This window comes from Globicephala melas, chromosome 6 (genome assembly GCF_963455315.2).
Source record: "Globicephala melas chromosome 6, mGloMel1.2, whole genome shotgun sequence".
Classification (NCBI taxonomy): domain Eukaryota; kingdom Metazoa; phylum Chordata; class Mammalia; order Artiodactyla; family Delphinidae; genus Globicephala; species Globicephala melas.
This window is the reverse complement of record NC_083319.1, coordinates 86,259,266-86,273,416: the sequence shown is the minus strand read 5'-3', so window position 1 is coordinate 86,273,416 and position 14,151 is coordinate 86,259,266. Positions and strand designations below refer to the sequence as shown.

The following is a 14,151-nucleotide window of genomic DNA, read 5'->3' as shown; positions in this document are numbered from 1 at the left end:
AAAAAAAAACAAAACTATACACCTGAAATCTTATTCTAAATTCATCACAATCGTAGAAAAACAGTTGGGCAGCCCATTCCTAATTCCTTGTTGATTATTTTATTATAATCTCCATGTATGTTGAAATCACAGATTACTAGTGATATGGAGGAGGGGGTAGGTGAGTAGAAAAGAAAAAACCCTGGGGCATCTTCCACATAGCCTTTGTAAACCCTACGGTGGGCTGCCTGTGCAGTCTCTCTGTCCACTCCCATGTACCCAAGTAAAAGAGCCTTTGAGTTTAGCTCTGTGTAACACTGACAGGTCTTTCTTCCCAGGCCAGGGACATAGATTCTGGATGGGATCAGCATGAGAGCGGTGGTACGGATTCTGTGGACCAGGAAAATTAAGGCCTTTCCTCCAAATGGCCTCTTCTGGTCTTAGCTGTCGATGATTCCTAGTAGGTTTGACTTTTCTTCAGCTCCTCTCTGATGGCTCTCTCCACCCACAGATATCCCACAGGGACTTTGGCACCAGGCACTGAAACATATCTCTGAAATGCTCAAAGAAGTAGTTGAAGACCAAACTCATGGGTAAGCAAACACTGATGACTCGTAGGTCTGTTTCACACGCGTTTGCTCTGGATCCTTATCTTCCCTTGAGCAGGCCTGACAGGGGAAGGCATTACAAGCATACCTCAGAGATATTGCAGGCTTCGTTCCAGACCACAGCAATAAAGTGAGTCACACGACTTATTTGGTTTCCCAGTGCTTATAGAAGTTATGTTTACACTATCCTGCAGTCTATTTAGTGTTCAATAGCACTATGTCTAAAAAAAAACAATGCACATACCTTAATTTAAAAATACTTTATTACTAAAAATTGCTAACCATTGTCCGAGCCTTCAGTGAGTCATAATCATTTTGCTGGTAGAGGATCTTGCCTCAACGTTGATGCTGCTGACTGATCATGGTGGTGGTTGCTATGTATGGGGTGGCTTTGGAAGTTTCTTAAAATAAGACAATATGAAGTTTATCACATCAGTTGACTCTTCCTTTCACAAACGATTTCTCTGTAGCATGCAATGCTGTTTGATAGCATTTTACCCACAGCAGAACTACTTTCAAAATTGGAGTCATTCCTTTCAAACCCTGTCACTGCTTTATCAACTAAGTTTATGTAATACTCTAAACCCTGTGTTGTCACTTCAACAGTCTCACGGCAGCTTCACCAGGAGTAGGTTTCGTCTCAAGAAACTACTTTCTTTGTTCATCCATAAGAAGCAACTCCTCGTCCATTAAAATTTTATCATGAGATTGCAGCAATTCAGTCACATCTTCAGGCTCCACTTCTAACTCTAGTTCTCTTGCTGTTTCTGCCGCATCTGCAGTTACTTCCTCCACTGAAGTCTTGAACCCCTCAAAGTCGTCCATGAGGATTGGAATCAACTTCTTCCAAACTCCTGTTAATGTTGATATTTTGACCTCTTCCCATGAGTCACAAATGTGCTTAATGGCATCTAGAATGGTGAATCCTTTCCAGAAGATTTTCAGTTTACTTTGCCCAGATCCCTCAGAGGAATGTATTTCTTAAATAGTAAGAGTTGAAAGTCGAAATGACTCTTTGATTCATGGGCTGCAGAATGGCTGTTGTGTTAGCAGGCATGAAAACAACATTAATCTCACTGTACATCTCCATCAGAGCTCTTGGGTGAACAGGTGCATTGTCAATGAGCAGTAATATTTTGAAAGGAATTTTTTTTTCTGAGCAGTAGATCTCAGCGGTGGGCATAAAATATTCAGTAAAACATATTGTAAACAGATGTGCTGTCATCCAGCCTTTGTTGTTCTATTAATAGAGCACAGGCACAGTAGATGTTTTAAAGGGCCCTAAGATTTTCAGAATGGTAAATAAGAATTGACTTCAACCTAAAGTCACCAACTACATTTGTCCCTAACAAGAGAGTTGGTCTGTCCTTTGAAGCTTTGAAGCCAGGCATTGACTTCTCCTCTCCAGCTATGAAAGTCCTAGATGCCATCTTCTTCCAATATAAAGCTATTTCGTCTACATTGAAAATCTGTTGTTTAATGTAGCCACCTTCATTAATTATCTTGCTAGATCTTCCAGATAACTTGCTGCAGCTTCTACACCAGCACTTGCTGCTTCACCTTTCACTTTTACATATGGAGATGGTTTCTTTCCTTAAACCTCTTGAGCCAACCTGTGCTAGCTTCAGACTTTTCTTCTGTAGCTTCCTTACCTCTCTCAGCCCTCACAGAATTGAAGAGAGTTAGGGCCTTGATCTGGATTAGGCTTTGGCTTAAGAGAATGTTGTGGCTTATTTGATCTTCTATCCAGACCACTACAACTTTCTTCATATTAGCAATGACTGTTTTGCTTTCTTATCATTCATGTGTTCACTGTAGTAGCACTTTTAATTCCCTTCAAGAACATTTCCTTTGCATTCACACCTTGGCTAATTGTTTGGCGCAAGAAGCTTAGCTTTCAGCGCATCTCAGCTTTAGACATGCCTTCCTCACCAAGCTTTATAATTTCTAGCTTCTGATTTAAAGTAAGAGACGTGCCACTCTTCCTTTCACTTGAACAGTTAGAGGCCATTGTAGGGTTACTAACTGGCCTAATTTCAATATTGTTGTGTCTCCTACGGAGGCCCAAGGAGAAGGAGAGAAAACGGACAATTGGTAGGGCAGTCAGAACACACACATTTATCGATTAAGTTCATCATCGTATATTGGCACAGTTCATGGCACCCCAGAACAATTACAATAGTAACAAGGAACGTCACTGATCACAGATCACCATGACAAATATAATGGAAAAGTTTGAAATATTGTGAGAATCACCAAATTGTACACAGACAGGAAGCGAGCAAATGCTGTTGGAAAAATGAAGCCAATAGACTTGCTCGATGCAGGGTTGCCACGACCTTCAGTCTGTGAAAAAACACAATTACCTGTGAAGTGCAGTAGAATGAGGTATGGCTGTATTGGTCTGTTTCCATCCCCAAACAGGTAAGCACACTGCTGAGTAAGAAGTGGAGGAAGCACTCTGAGCAGCTCAGAATAAATAGGCTGCATGTGTAAATACCTGATAGCAACTGTTCTGAGTAATGGCTAGTGTTAGGCTTTGAAATGTACAAGCACAACAATAAAAATAATAGACCTTAGGAAAAAAGCAGTGCTCACATGCTGCAACCCCTGGCCTGCAGAAGGAGAAGGGCACCTCTCTGGGCCCTTCTCTACCTCTCTAGGGAAGGAGATTCTAAACTTCTCTTGCACAGTAGGATGAAATGTTTCTTTTCCTCCTCCTTGTAATAAATATTTGTCTAAAATTAGAAAATCCATTCTAACATAAAGTAATTTCTAACATTATGATATTAGGTACCCTCTTATATGTGTTATTTCCCTAGAAGCATTCACATTTAGGCTTTGCTAAGTTCTTTGTAACATAGTACCCTTCGACTTCCTCTTAACTTCTTTGCTTTTAGAGTATACATATCTTATTCATTGTCTATACTAGCCTACTGATACTGTCTTTATTTGTTGCCACTTTTCCTTCTTGAAATTCTCTATAATCTCATTACTGAGCCATCACATATTATGGCTGGTGCTCTTCTGTTCATCATCACTGATGCAGGTTTGGGTGCCAGTTACTCACTTACACAGCCTCCCTCCCCAACCCTGCCCCCAAACTCTTACCAGCAGAGGAGACAGACAGAACTGTCAGCCAAGTGGGGATCAGAGGATTGGCCATATTAATGACCTGCCATACCCTGGCAGCCCCATACACACCCCTTCTGGCTGTCTCTGTTGAAGAGCAGGGCCTAGACCCCAAACCTCTTAGGGCTCCTGCCTAACCCAGATCTGCCTCAACTAGGCTTCAGGGCCACCGCGGGGAGGGCTCTGTGAGCAGCCTTAGGCACCTTCTCAGCCAGCCCCATGGGACTGCATTGCACACTCGGCTGCTAGAGGAAGAGAGGCAGAATGACCAGGCCTTGAGCCGTGATCCAGGAGGGATGCCCATGTGGGGGCAGCGAGCATGGGGGAGCCCTTGCTCAGCTCACTCGTCCGTGAGGCCTGCAGGAAGGAGACCCTCTGGAGCTGGTTCCTTGCTTCTGAGACATAACCCAGCCCACTGCTCATGTGGCCCCTGGAGCATCAGCTCTCCCTGTTGTGGGGACAAGGGAGTAAGACTGGTGCTCCTCCTTCTTCCTTTTCTGTCATTGTTTTGCAAGTTAGATTTCAGAACATTTAATCACTTGTTTTCGGGGAGGACTTGAACAGGAGGAGAGCAGTGACTAGGAGAGGTGGGAACGGCGCTGGCTTGGGGATTCCACGGGCCAAGCAGGGGGCCACGCACCCAGATCCAGCAAAGACGGAGCGCTGCAGAGGGGCTCAGAGCTTTCCTGTTCTAGGAGCTTCCCCAGTTCAGAAGGAAAGTTCTGCTCTATGCTAATCTCAGGCCAGTCCTGCTCCATTTCTCCCAGGGGAGATGTTAAACTGCTAGGACTGTCACTATGCAAAATTAGTGGGTCCTTACCTTAAGCAGAGTCTACCCTTTATTGCAACTCCCGGTTCCCTGTGTGACAAAAGGATAGCTTCACAAAAGCTTTAACTTTTCAGCATTGATGTATACTTGATGCCAGGAAAGAGTATAATATACAGCTCATTAAAAATTCATAATTGCCAAAATACTGACCAGAATCTTTTGTCTTGTGAGAAAAGGAATAGCACGTGTTTCGGCCTGTGTCCCTTCTCTGGTCTCCGTCTGGACCCCAGGGAGCCCCCTCGTTTCTTGCTTGGGGCTACCTGGGCGGCTGCCTGGTGGCTGAGGGGCCCCACTCTCCACAGCAGCCTGGCTGTGCAGGCCACGCAGAAGGCAGAGCCGTGGGCCTGCAGGTTCTCATCTTGCGTCGTTCTTGATGATCATGGGCCAAAACCTTCCTTTCTCGAAGGCCTGTTTGCACTCAGTGTCCCTGCATGACCTTGATTTAAAGATTTAAATGTCTGAGGTCCTCAGGGCACATGAGGTTTTGAAAGGCATGCCATTGAAAGTCCTGTGACAGGTTCAGGGCGGCATTGTGAGCTCTTTTTCTGAGGCTAACTCGTATTCCTTGCAAGTTGTACTTCAGTGGATAAGAACAATTGAAGCCAACCATTCACAAACACAAGTTGCTTTAAGAACCTAAAGAAAAAAGCAATCAAGTTGCCCGGCTGCCATGTGTTCTGGTTCTGTTCCAGGTCCTACGGAGGCCCCTTTGAGAGCTGGTTTTTGTTCGTTCACTTTGGAGGATGGGCTGACATGGCGGCTGAGCAGTTACTGACGTCGGAGGCTGAGGCTGAAGCTCCAGAGGCCCTGCTGTGGCTCCTGGCTTTCAGCTGCGGTCCGGGAGCTGGGCATCAGCAGAGAGCACAGACCATGGTGGGTGGCCAGGCCTATGGTGTGCGGCCTCAGGATCAGTCTCTCAGGGGCTGGAAGGGGCCCTGCAGTGGGTGTGGCTTTCACTGACCCCCAGGCACCTCAGCAGGTACATGCAGACATCCGCCTGGACGAGTGAGTGGGAGCTGGGCCTGGGGTCGAGGTGTTTTCCTGCCCTCAGGAGTGGACTGGAGGCCAGGCGCTGCCTGCTGTCCTGGGAGGCACCCAGGAGATGAGGTGCAGCCCTTCCATCCCTGGGTCATCTTATCTCTTCTTGGTCACTGCCACTCTGTCATGCTTCACGGGCATGCCTGGCCCTGGGGCCGCTCCCTCCAGACCCATGCAGGGTCTGACCCCTCTTCTGAGGAGCATCGTCCTCTTTCTGATCAGTGGCCTGGCACTGTCTGCTTCCGTCTTGACTTAACTCCTTTCTTGGATCAGTCAATAGATCCTCACAGAACCGGCTTTGTTTAGAACTCTTAGAAAAGTAATCACATGATATTAACCACTTAGTTTCTGAAAAAGGACTTGGTCATTTCCTAAATAACAGAGCAGCAAAGTACAGGAGTGGCTAGCTGTCTGTGGCAGAGACAGTTGTTATTTTGTGTGGAATATAATATTAACAGGAGCAATGTTTTGATTAAAGGCATTTGCGCCTTCCTTACAAACATTTGCTGGTTTGTAAAAGTTCAACTGCCGGCGCTTTTTGCTGATTTTAATAATTAAAGGGAGCAGGTTTCTTTATGTAGAGAGCAGTGCTCCTATTTGCTTGATGTTTTCTGTTTGAACAAAACAGACTAGTTCAGGTATGGCTGTATATTTTACTTGTTTAAAAGCATGTTATGTGGCAGGAGAAAGAAAAGAGTTGGGATTTTTAAAAGTTGAAATTTGGTGATGATTTTGGATCAAAAATAGAACATTTTTTTTAGAAATTAACATGTATCTCAGAATTGCTATCTGATTAAAAAGAAAGCCTATTTTTCCCTTTTAAAATATCACATTAAACTAATTGAAGAGAATCCTAATTTTTCATTATCTTAATTTTAATAATTTAAATGTATGAAGCACTAATGATTTCTGAAGCCTTTTTATATACTTTATATTTGATTCTGTATAAGCTAAACTGGTAGGTTATATGTTAAATTCCAAATCTATCATAGAAGCTGACAGATTACTTTTGAAGTGTAGAGAAATAAATTGTCCAATAAGGTTTATTTTCTAGAGAGTTCTGCATTGGCCTATCTTTCTACTAGTTAAGTTGGTCCTTTTTTTTTTCTTTTTTTTTTTTAATAAAACTTACGCCTAGTTCTTACTCAGGGGGTGCTTTGCAGCCTGGATAAAAACAGATTAGCTCACTCAGTCGTTTAGTGCCAGTACGTGTGTTTCCTTCCTCTTCCTTCTCGGTGCTCAACCTGAGGCACCAGTTTGTGCGGCATCCCGGGGAGCAAATGGGGCCCAGTTTTCCTAGTTTAACTAGTAGTGCATACTTCTCGCTCTCCTGACCTTTGATGGTCTGTTGGATGACTTGACAAACTGTGAACTGTCTTTGAAAGCATGATTATTGTAAGATTTGACTGAGCTTGACAATATCTGTGCCTTTGCCTTGAAAGGCATAATTAAATCACAGTACCGGACTGTACGCAGCAGCGTTCTGTGACTGGAACCGTCACCTCTGCTGGGCATCCTTGAGGTGCAGGATTGGGAGGGGGTGGGGCAAAGAGCAGCCGTTCCTGCCTGAGACGCGTACGGCCGGCTCAGAGACCGCTCCACTCTGCAAACCATGTTCTCTGCCAGCCAGTGTTCATCTCCTTTTGCTGACTTTGAATTAAATCATGATAAAAAACAACTATGTCTGTATACTCTTAAGAATTAGGTGAGGGTTCATACTCTTTAACCCTGTCATTCTACTTCTAGGAATTACCCTAAGGAAGTAGTTAGAGAGCCATAGAAAGATTTATGTACGAGATCATTGCAGCATTGTTGGTAACTGCAATAACTGAAGATGGCCTACATTTCAACAGTAAGGATACCGGCTAAATAAATTGTGGTGTATTACAACCACAGAATAGCATTCTACCATGAAAAATCATGTTATCAAAGAAAATGTGCTACAGATAATGGTAAATTGCTTAGAGTGAACTGTGAAAACTAGAATACCTTATGTATAGTGAGTGCTGTGTTCACAATGCATAGAAAAAAGATGATAAGGATGTAAACCTCACTTTCAACGAGTCTCTTTGGATAGTGGAGTTACAGTCATTTTGATTCTTTTTCTTTTTCAAATGTTTTACAGTGAGCATATATAAATTTTCATAATGCAGGGTAAAAATTAATACTTAGAAAAGAAAGCTTATATTTTTCTCCTGAAAAGATTTTTAGAAAGCATTAAAGTTTTGGGCATGTGAGGAAGGTATTTGAAGGGAAAGACGGCCTGGAGTGAAAGAGAAAGGAAGAAGACAAGCCTCAGGGAATACTGGACGAGAGGAGAAAATCAAATGCCAGTCAGGAAGAAAATGGATATGGAGGCATTGCTTCCTAAGCCCTGACATTTTTGCAGACCTACCTAGACGCAGGACAGCCGTGGGCCCCCGTAGACGCTGTCAGACGAGGGCAGGCTGGTCCCGGGCAAGAGAAGAGGGGGTGAGGGACACCGCCCTCCTGCATGGAAGGGCCCTGGGGTGCAGTTTCTCACGGTCTTGCCTTGTGATTGGAGTCGCTCACACAGCACTGCTAGTGTTCTGGAGCTTATGACAGATTTCATTGAATGAAGCCTTAACTTCCAGGGAAAAAAACGACTCACACAAAATCCATAAAATCGGTCATGGGAATTTTCAGAGTAGGCCTAAGTATTCTTCTGGAAATGAGGGAACATAGCTCTTCATGAGTTCCATGTGGCATTTTGGATCTACAGCTTTCAGTTTTTACGGTTTTCCAAGTCACAACTTGATGTACCATTCTTAGAGCAAACAGAAATCTCAGCATGAAATAAATATTTTTTATGCAAAAACAACCCACAGACCTATAACAGCCACTATTACTATGTGGATTCCACAGACTTGTGACCTCTGTTTGAGCTTTCAACATGTATGAACAGTGTCCCAGTGTCTAAACCAAACCAGCGTGGTACGTGTGTGTGTGTGTGTGCGCGCGCGTGTGTGTGCATGCACGCGCTTCCTCCCTGCCGAAGGTGGCAAAAAGGCCAACCTCCTTCTTATCAGCACGTTGGCTCAGCGGAGGTCCGAGCACTGGGCTTTAATTGACCTGTGGCTGTGATAGTGAACAAGTCTTCAAGGAGCCTTTTGTTCTTTTTCCCACAATATAAAAATCTGACTACATTCTGCTGAGGACTTTTCTCCATTTCCTTTCATACAAAAAAAAGGTCGATTCCTGGCATGATGCCCTGGCTGCTTAGTGAGCAGGACGAAAGAAAGTCAAGAAATTTCCATTACGCGCATTTGGGTTTGTGTGGAGCAGTGTGTAAACTCTGACATGGTCCGCCCCACCTGCCCTCCCTCGGGCGCCAGTCCTCTCCCGTTTCTGGGGGTTGCTTCAAAGAACTGAGTCATCCTACAACCTGCGTGTCCTGACTCTTCCCTAATCGCTTCCCTTTGAAATTATACTTCCCAGGTGGAGGTGAAGGCCGTGCTCAGCCGCCTCATGAAGCTGCTCAGGAGTCCCACCCTCTCGGCCAGGGACCTGCAGGCGGCAGCTGGAGAGGGCGGGGAGGGAGCTCTCAGACCGCCTGCCTGTCAGCAGCTGATCAGGCGCCTCCTCCTGAACTTCCTGCTCTGGGCTCCCGGAGGCCACGCGATTGCCCGGGAAGTCATCACACTCGTAAGTCTCCCCTTTTCTGGCATCCTGATTCTCATTCTCATCCTAGGGAAAAGGTGGGTTATCACCCAAGGACCCAGCCTTTGAAGAGTGTGGGTACCAAGATGCTGTCCAAACGTGGCTGGACAGGCCGGGAGGGGACGGCTGGGCCAGACCCAGAGCCTGCCCTATGCGACACCGGCATGGCACAGGAGAGGGAAGGGAGGCTCAGACAAGGGAGCGCACGTCTCCCAGGTCACACAGCTCACTGCCAGGGCCCACGGTGAAAGCTCACCTCCTGTCTCCCCAGGCTGTTGTCTTTCAGTTACAGTCCATGACTCTTCCTCCTCGTGAAGAGAAACAAGCCTTCAGTGAGAATATGGTCACTGCAGTGGCTCAAAGAATTTCATGTGTTAATTTTTTTAAAAGTTTGCTAATTACAGAGAGCTCCTTCTGGAAGCCCAGCTGACCTGAGGGGTTCTTTACGGTCCAAGTCAAACGTGGCACCGCTTATGGCATGGGACTCAGCAATGATTACTTGAATAATGACACTAAAAGCACAGGCAACAAAAGAAAAAATACATTGGATTTCATCAAAATAAAAAGCTTTGCAAATCAAAGGACACTATCTAGAAGGTGAAAAGACAAATCTTGAAATGGGAGAAAAATTTTGAATTTATACTTGGAAATATTTGGAAATCACATATCTGATAGGGGTTTAATGTTTAGTGTTTAGACTATAAAAGGAATTTGTACAGCTCAACAACAGTAAAACAACCCAGTTCAAAAACTGGCAGTGAATTTAGACATCTCTCCAAAGAAGATGTACAAATGGCCAATAAGCATATGAATAAAATGTTCAACATCATTAGCTCTTAGGGAAATGCAGTCAAAACCACAATGAGGTACCGCTCCACACCCACTAGGACATACACTGTAAACCAAGCCAAACAAAATGGAAAACAAGACAGAAAGTAGAATAGAGGTTATTAGGGGCTGGGGAGTGGTGCAGAGTTCCTGTTTGGGATAATGAAAAAGTTTTGGAAATGGACAGCAGTGGTGGTTGTACAGCATTGTGAATGTACTTGATGCCACTGAATTGTACATATAAAAATGATTAAAATAGCAAATTTTATGTTATGAGCTCATCTCAAAAAAAAAACCCAAAAAACCACAATGTGCTGGTTCTTGGAGTTAGGTTTTTTTCTGTTTTTGTTTTTACTTTTTATTGTCATAGAAGGTATATACAGAAAGGTATAGCTTGATGAATTTTTGCAAACCAAAAACACCCATGCAGCCAGCAAGCAAATCAAGACAGGAATGTTCCCAGTACCCAGAGACCCCCTCCCGCTCCCCTCCAGGGCAGGCTCTGTTTGAATGTGAACATGAAGAAAGTCCCAGTGACCAGTGGGACTGCCAAGAACCCCAGTAACCAGTGCCCACAAGGTTCTCCTTGCTCCTAGGAGAACAACGTGTGTGGGGTGGGCAGACCACGCAGCCAGCCTGTCAGTCCGCCCTCTCGGGCTCAGACAGAAGACCTCCCAGAGCCTGGGTGTGGCCGAGAGCAGAGGAGGACTTGCTTGTCACCTGCTGGGTGCCATCTCCTCAGGGCCCGCCCCAGCACAATGATCTATCGTGTGCTTTTATAAAGTGCACATCTCACCTCCAAATCCATTTGAGGTGGGGAACTACACAGGTGAGAGTTAAATAATGTCCTCATATCTGCAGAACTTGGTATCAACCAACTTTTTCTCTGGCCAAGTGTAAATTATAATAGTCACTTTTCGGCCACTACCTCAGCCAGGTGATCAAGGTCAGCATCAGCAGGGATAAGTCACGTTGATATGAAGCGATGAACGTGCACTTTACTTCTGTGGCCTTCCTACCCCAAACTGACAAAAACCCCAGTTGAAGGACATTTGACAAAAATAACTGACCAGTCCTCCTTAAGACTGTCAAGGTCATCAAAAACAGGAAAGTCTGAGAAACTGTCACAGCCAAGAAGAGCCTAAGGAGGGATGATGAGTAAATGTAATGTGGTGTCTTGGATGGAATCCTGGAACAGAAGAAGGACATTAGGGAAAAACTGAGGAAAAGCCTGACCTAAAGATAAGGTTAATAAAACATATTAATATCGGTTCATTAATTCTGACAAATGTACTATACTAAAACTGAGTGTAGGGGATATGGAATTTCTCAGTATTTTCTTTTGGGTCAAACTATAAATCTAAAACTGTTCTAAAATTGAAAGTTATTTTAAAAGTCAAAGGCAGACACTTCTGAATCATGCAGGTGCTGGTGGCATTTTTGTTGCCTGACCTCTGACTTCCTGCCCAGGCCCTGGACACCTGTGGGAGGGGCCTCAGCCCGTGGAGCCTGCTCAGACCCGGCCGCCCCTCCTCCCTGAGCCTGCACACCCCTGCTCCTCTAGTGTCCTGTCACCCTGGGAGTGGAGAGCAGGCCAAGGAGATCACGGCCGGCCCGGCACGTAGGGTGTGAGAGAATGTAACCCAGAGACAGCTCCTCAGAGACACGCAGGTCTCTGCTTCTGTATTGCAGTCACATTTCCCTCCATTCTGGGGAGACAGTCCAGGTTCACAACAGACCGCCCTCAGGTCTCACCCACAGACTGGCTGCTGGGGCCCAGGAGCTGGTCGTGTCACCAAGCTCAGGGTTGCCGCCGATGCTGGAGCCCCATCGCCACAGAACAGCTCACCTGCAGCCACGCATCAGCACTGCTGGTCCACACCTGAGCCTGGGGCAACCCGGCGCCTTCATTCACGTTCAGAAGTCAGCTCAGCTGCAAAGAAGATTAACTAAAGGATGAAGCTCGGTGTTTTCTCTTCCCGCACCGGCTCCTTAGGAGGTGGGTGCTGGCCTCCCGGGCACCTTGGAGCCCGTCACAGCTGAGAGCGCCTCCTGGGCGCTGTCCTTGCAGATGTTCAGTAACTGTTTCAACTAACAAACATGCCGGCCTTCCTAACTCGAAGCTTTCCTGCAGTGGCCACACGATCGGTTGAAGGCAGCCCGGCAAGAGCAGCTACAGCAGGACAGGTGGCAGGGGTCCACCCAGTGCCAGCCCCTCGTGGGCTCCTTGGTGCCTCCCTCTGTGGGCAGCCTGGGAAGAGCCCTGGGTCGGTCTGCTTGGCCAGGAGCAGGTGGACGGCCTTTCTCTTTGAGGGGCTTTGGCATCACCACCCTCAGGACCCTAGCCCTGGCCTGGCTTTGATGTGGACTCAGAGAGGTGGGAGCAGGGCCAGCTTCTGGGCCCGGGTCCTGGTCTTGGCCCTCTTGTCTTGCCCTCAGCGCTGGAGAGCCGTGCTCGCTATAGGCTGTGCGTCTGAGCCCTGTCTCTTTGCGGCCTTCGATCCTCCTCTGAGCTGCCCCTTGTGCCATCGGCTCACCTTCCTCCTTCCTCCTCTCCTGGCCTCACACCCCAGCCTCGGCCACAGCACGCTCCCCCACTTCCTCAGGCTCCCGCACGGGCCCCAGGGCTCAGCTTCTGAGTCTCCACTGAATCCCTTCATCGGAACCCCCGCCCTTCCCACCCCTTGTTCTGCTTCTCTGCCCTGTTCCTGCTTTACCAGCTCCGCTCTCTCCTCCTTGAGCCTCGATGAGGAGGATGAGGCGCTAGCAGCCTGGCTGGTACCCGGATTCCTGCTGCCCCTCGTCCTGCCCTGAGCTCACGTTTCTCTCTCCCTCTCCTTCTGTCTTCTGTTGCTGGACCATAGCAGTAACAGCCAAAAGTTAGCCAGAATCTGAAATATAGAGTTCAGTTCTATAATTGTTGAGCTCAAGATGAATTTGACCTCCACAAGGATGCCCTCAGCTGAGCCCTGCAGGACGCGGCTTCCCCTCCCTCAGTGGCAGTGAGGCGGGGTTTGTATGTGCCCAGAGACAAAGTGGAACATGGGCATCGAGGTGGCTTGTAAGAGGGCCGGTGACGGCACCGCTGCCCCGCGTCCGGCTCCGAGGAGCCCCCACGGTCCCTGGGCACTGGCGCGGGAGGCAGTCTTCCCCCACTCGGGTCTGAGGTACTAAATTAACTCTTCTAAGGCGTCCCAGGGAAGCTCATGTTGTTTCATCCGTAAAGTCATCTACAGCATCTGTGACTTCTGAGGAAAACCAAGAGAGGATTCTGTGGACACCAAGAGCCATGGTGAACCCCACCCAGGCTGGCAGCCTGCCCCCCGCCCCCAGCAGAGCCCTCTCAGCTTGGGCCACTGCCAGTAGCTGGCCAGGGAGCACCAGTGCTGTCCAGGGGGCCCAGGGCTTCCCCCGCTGCCACTCACTTAGTATCCGTGCTGCAGTGAGAGTCTGCCTTGACTCATGGCCAGGGGTGGCCTGGGATTAAAGGCTGTCCTGGGCCCTAGGAGAGTCCCAGCTGGACCAGGGTGGCTGGTCACCCTACCAGAAGGGCCCAGTGTGGACACAGAGGAGGAGCTGACCTTGGGCTACTCAGGCTACTTAAATATTTGATTCACACGTGAAAAACGAACATGTGGTGCTCACTTTGGCAGCACATAGACTAAAATTGGAAGGACACAGAGACGATTCGCATGGCCCCTGTGCAAGGATGACATGCAAATTCGTGAAGCGTTCCATATTTAAAAGAAAAAAGAAATGAATATGTGGACTGCTCTCAAAAACAGAGGTTCTCAATATGCTTGTGTCTAAAAAAAAAATCACAGTAAATTCTCCACGCAGATAAATCGTTAGATTCTTATCCTCCCTTTATGGGTACCAACAGCTAAGGCTGTATTTAGCAGAACTGACAGTTCCTGTGTTTCCTGCTTCCCTTAAGAATCAAGTGTTAAAACCTTGGGTGCCTATTAACAAACAAGTGGGCCTGCCGCCAGCCCAAGAATGCCATTTATAAAGCTGTTTGTGTAAGAACAGGTGGCACTCTCTTTTCAGCATTTT

At 46.9% G+C, this 14,151-nt stretch overlaps 1 protein-coding gene and 1 non-coding gene across 5 annotated transcripts in view; both read left to right on the top strand.

Annotated features, from left to right (window-relative positions):
* FANCC (FA complementation group C) overlaps window positions 1-14,151 on the top strand; it is a 281,309-nt gene that overhangs the window by 259,751 nt on the left and 7,407 nt on the right. For all 4 annotated transcript variants that reach the window (XM_060301110.1, XM_030832881.2, XM_060301112.1 and 1 more), the window contains 3 exons: window positions 491-572; window positions 5,241-5,421; window positions 9,046-9,252. In XM_060301110.1, coding sequence (XP_060157093.1) covers window positions 491-572; window positions 5,241-5,421; window positions 9,046-9,252 — 470 coding nt within the window. The remainder of the gene's footprint in view (window positions 1-490; window positions 573-5,240; window positions 5,422-9,045; window positions 9,253-14,151) is intronic.
* LOC115840267 (U6 spliceosomal RNA) lies at window positions 13,733-13,839 on the top strand. The gene has a single exon (XR_004034406.1). It is a non-coding gene; the product is annotated as a U6 spliceosomal RNA (small nuclear RNA).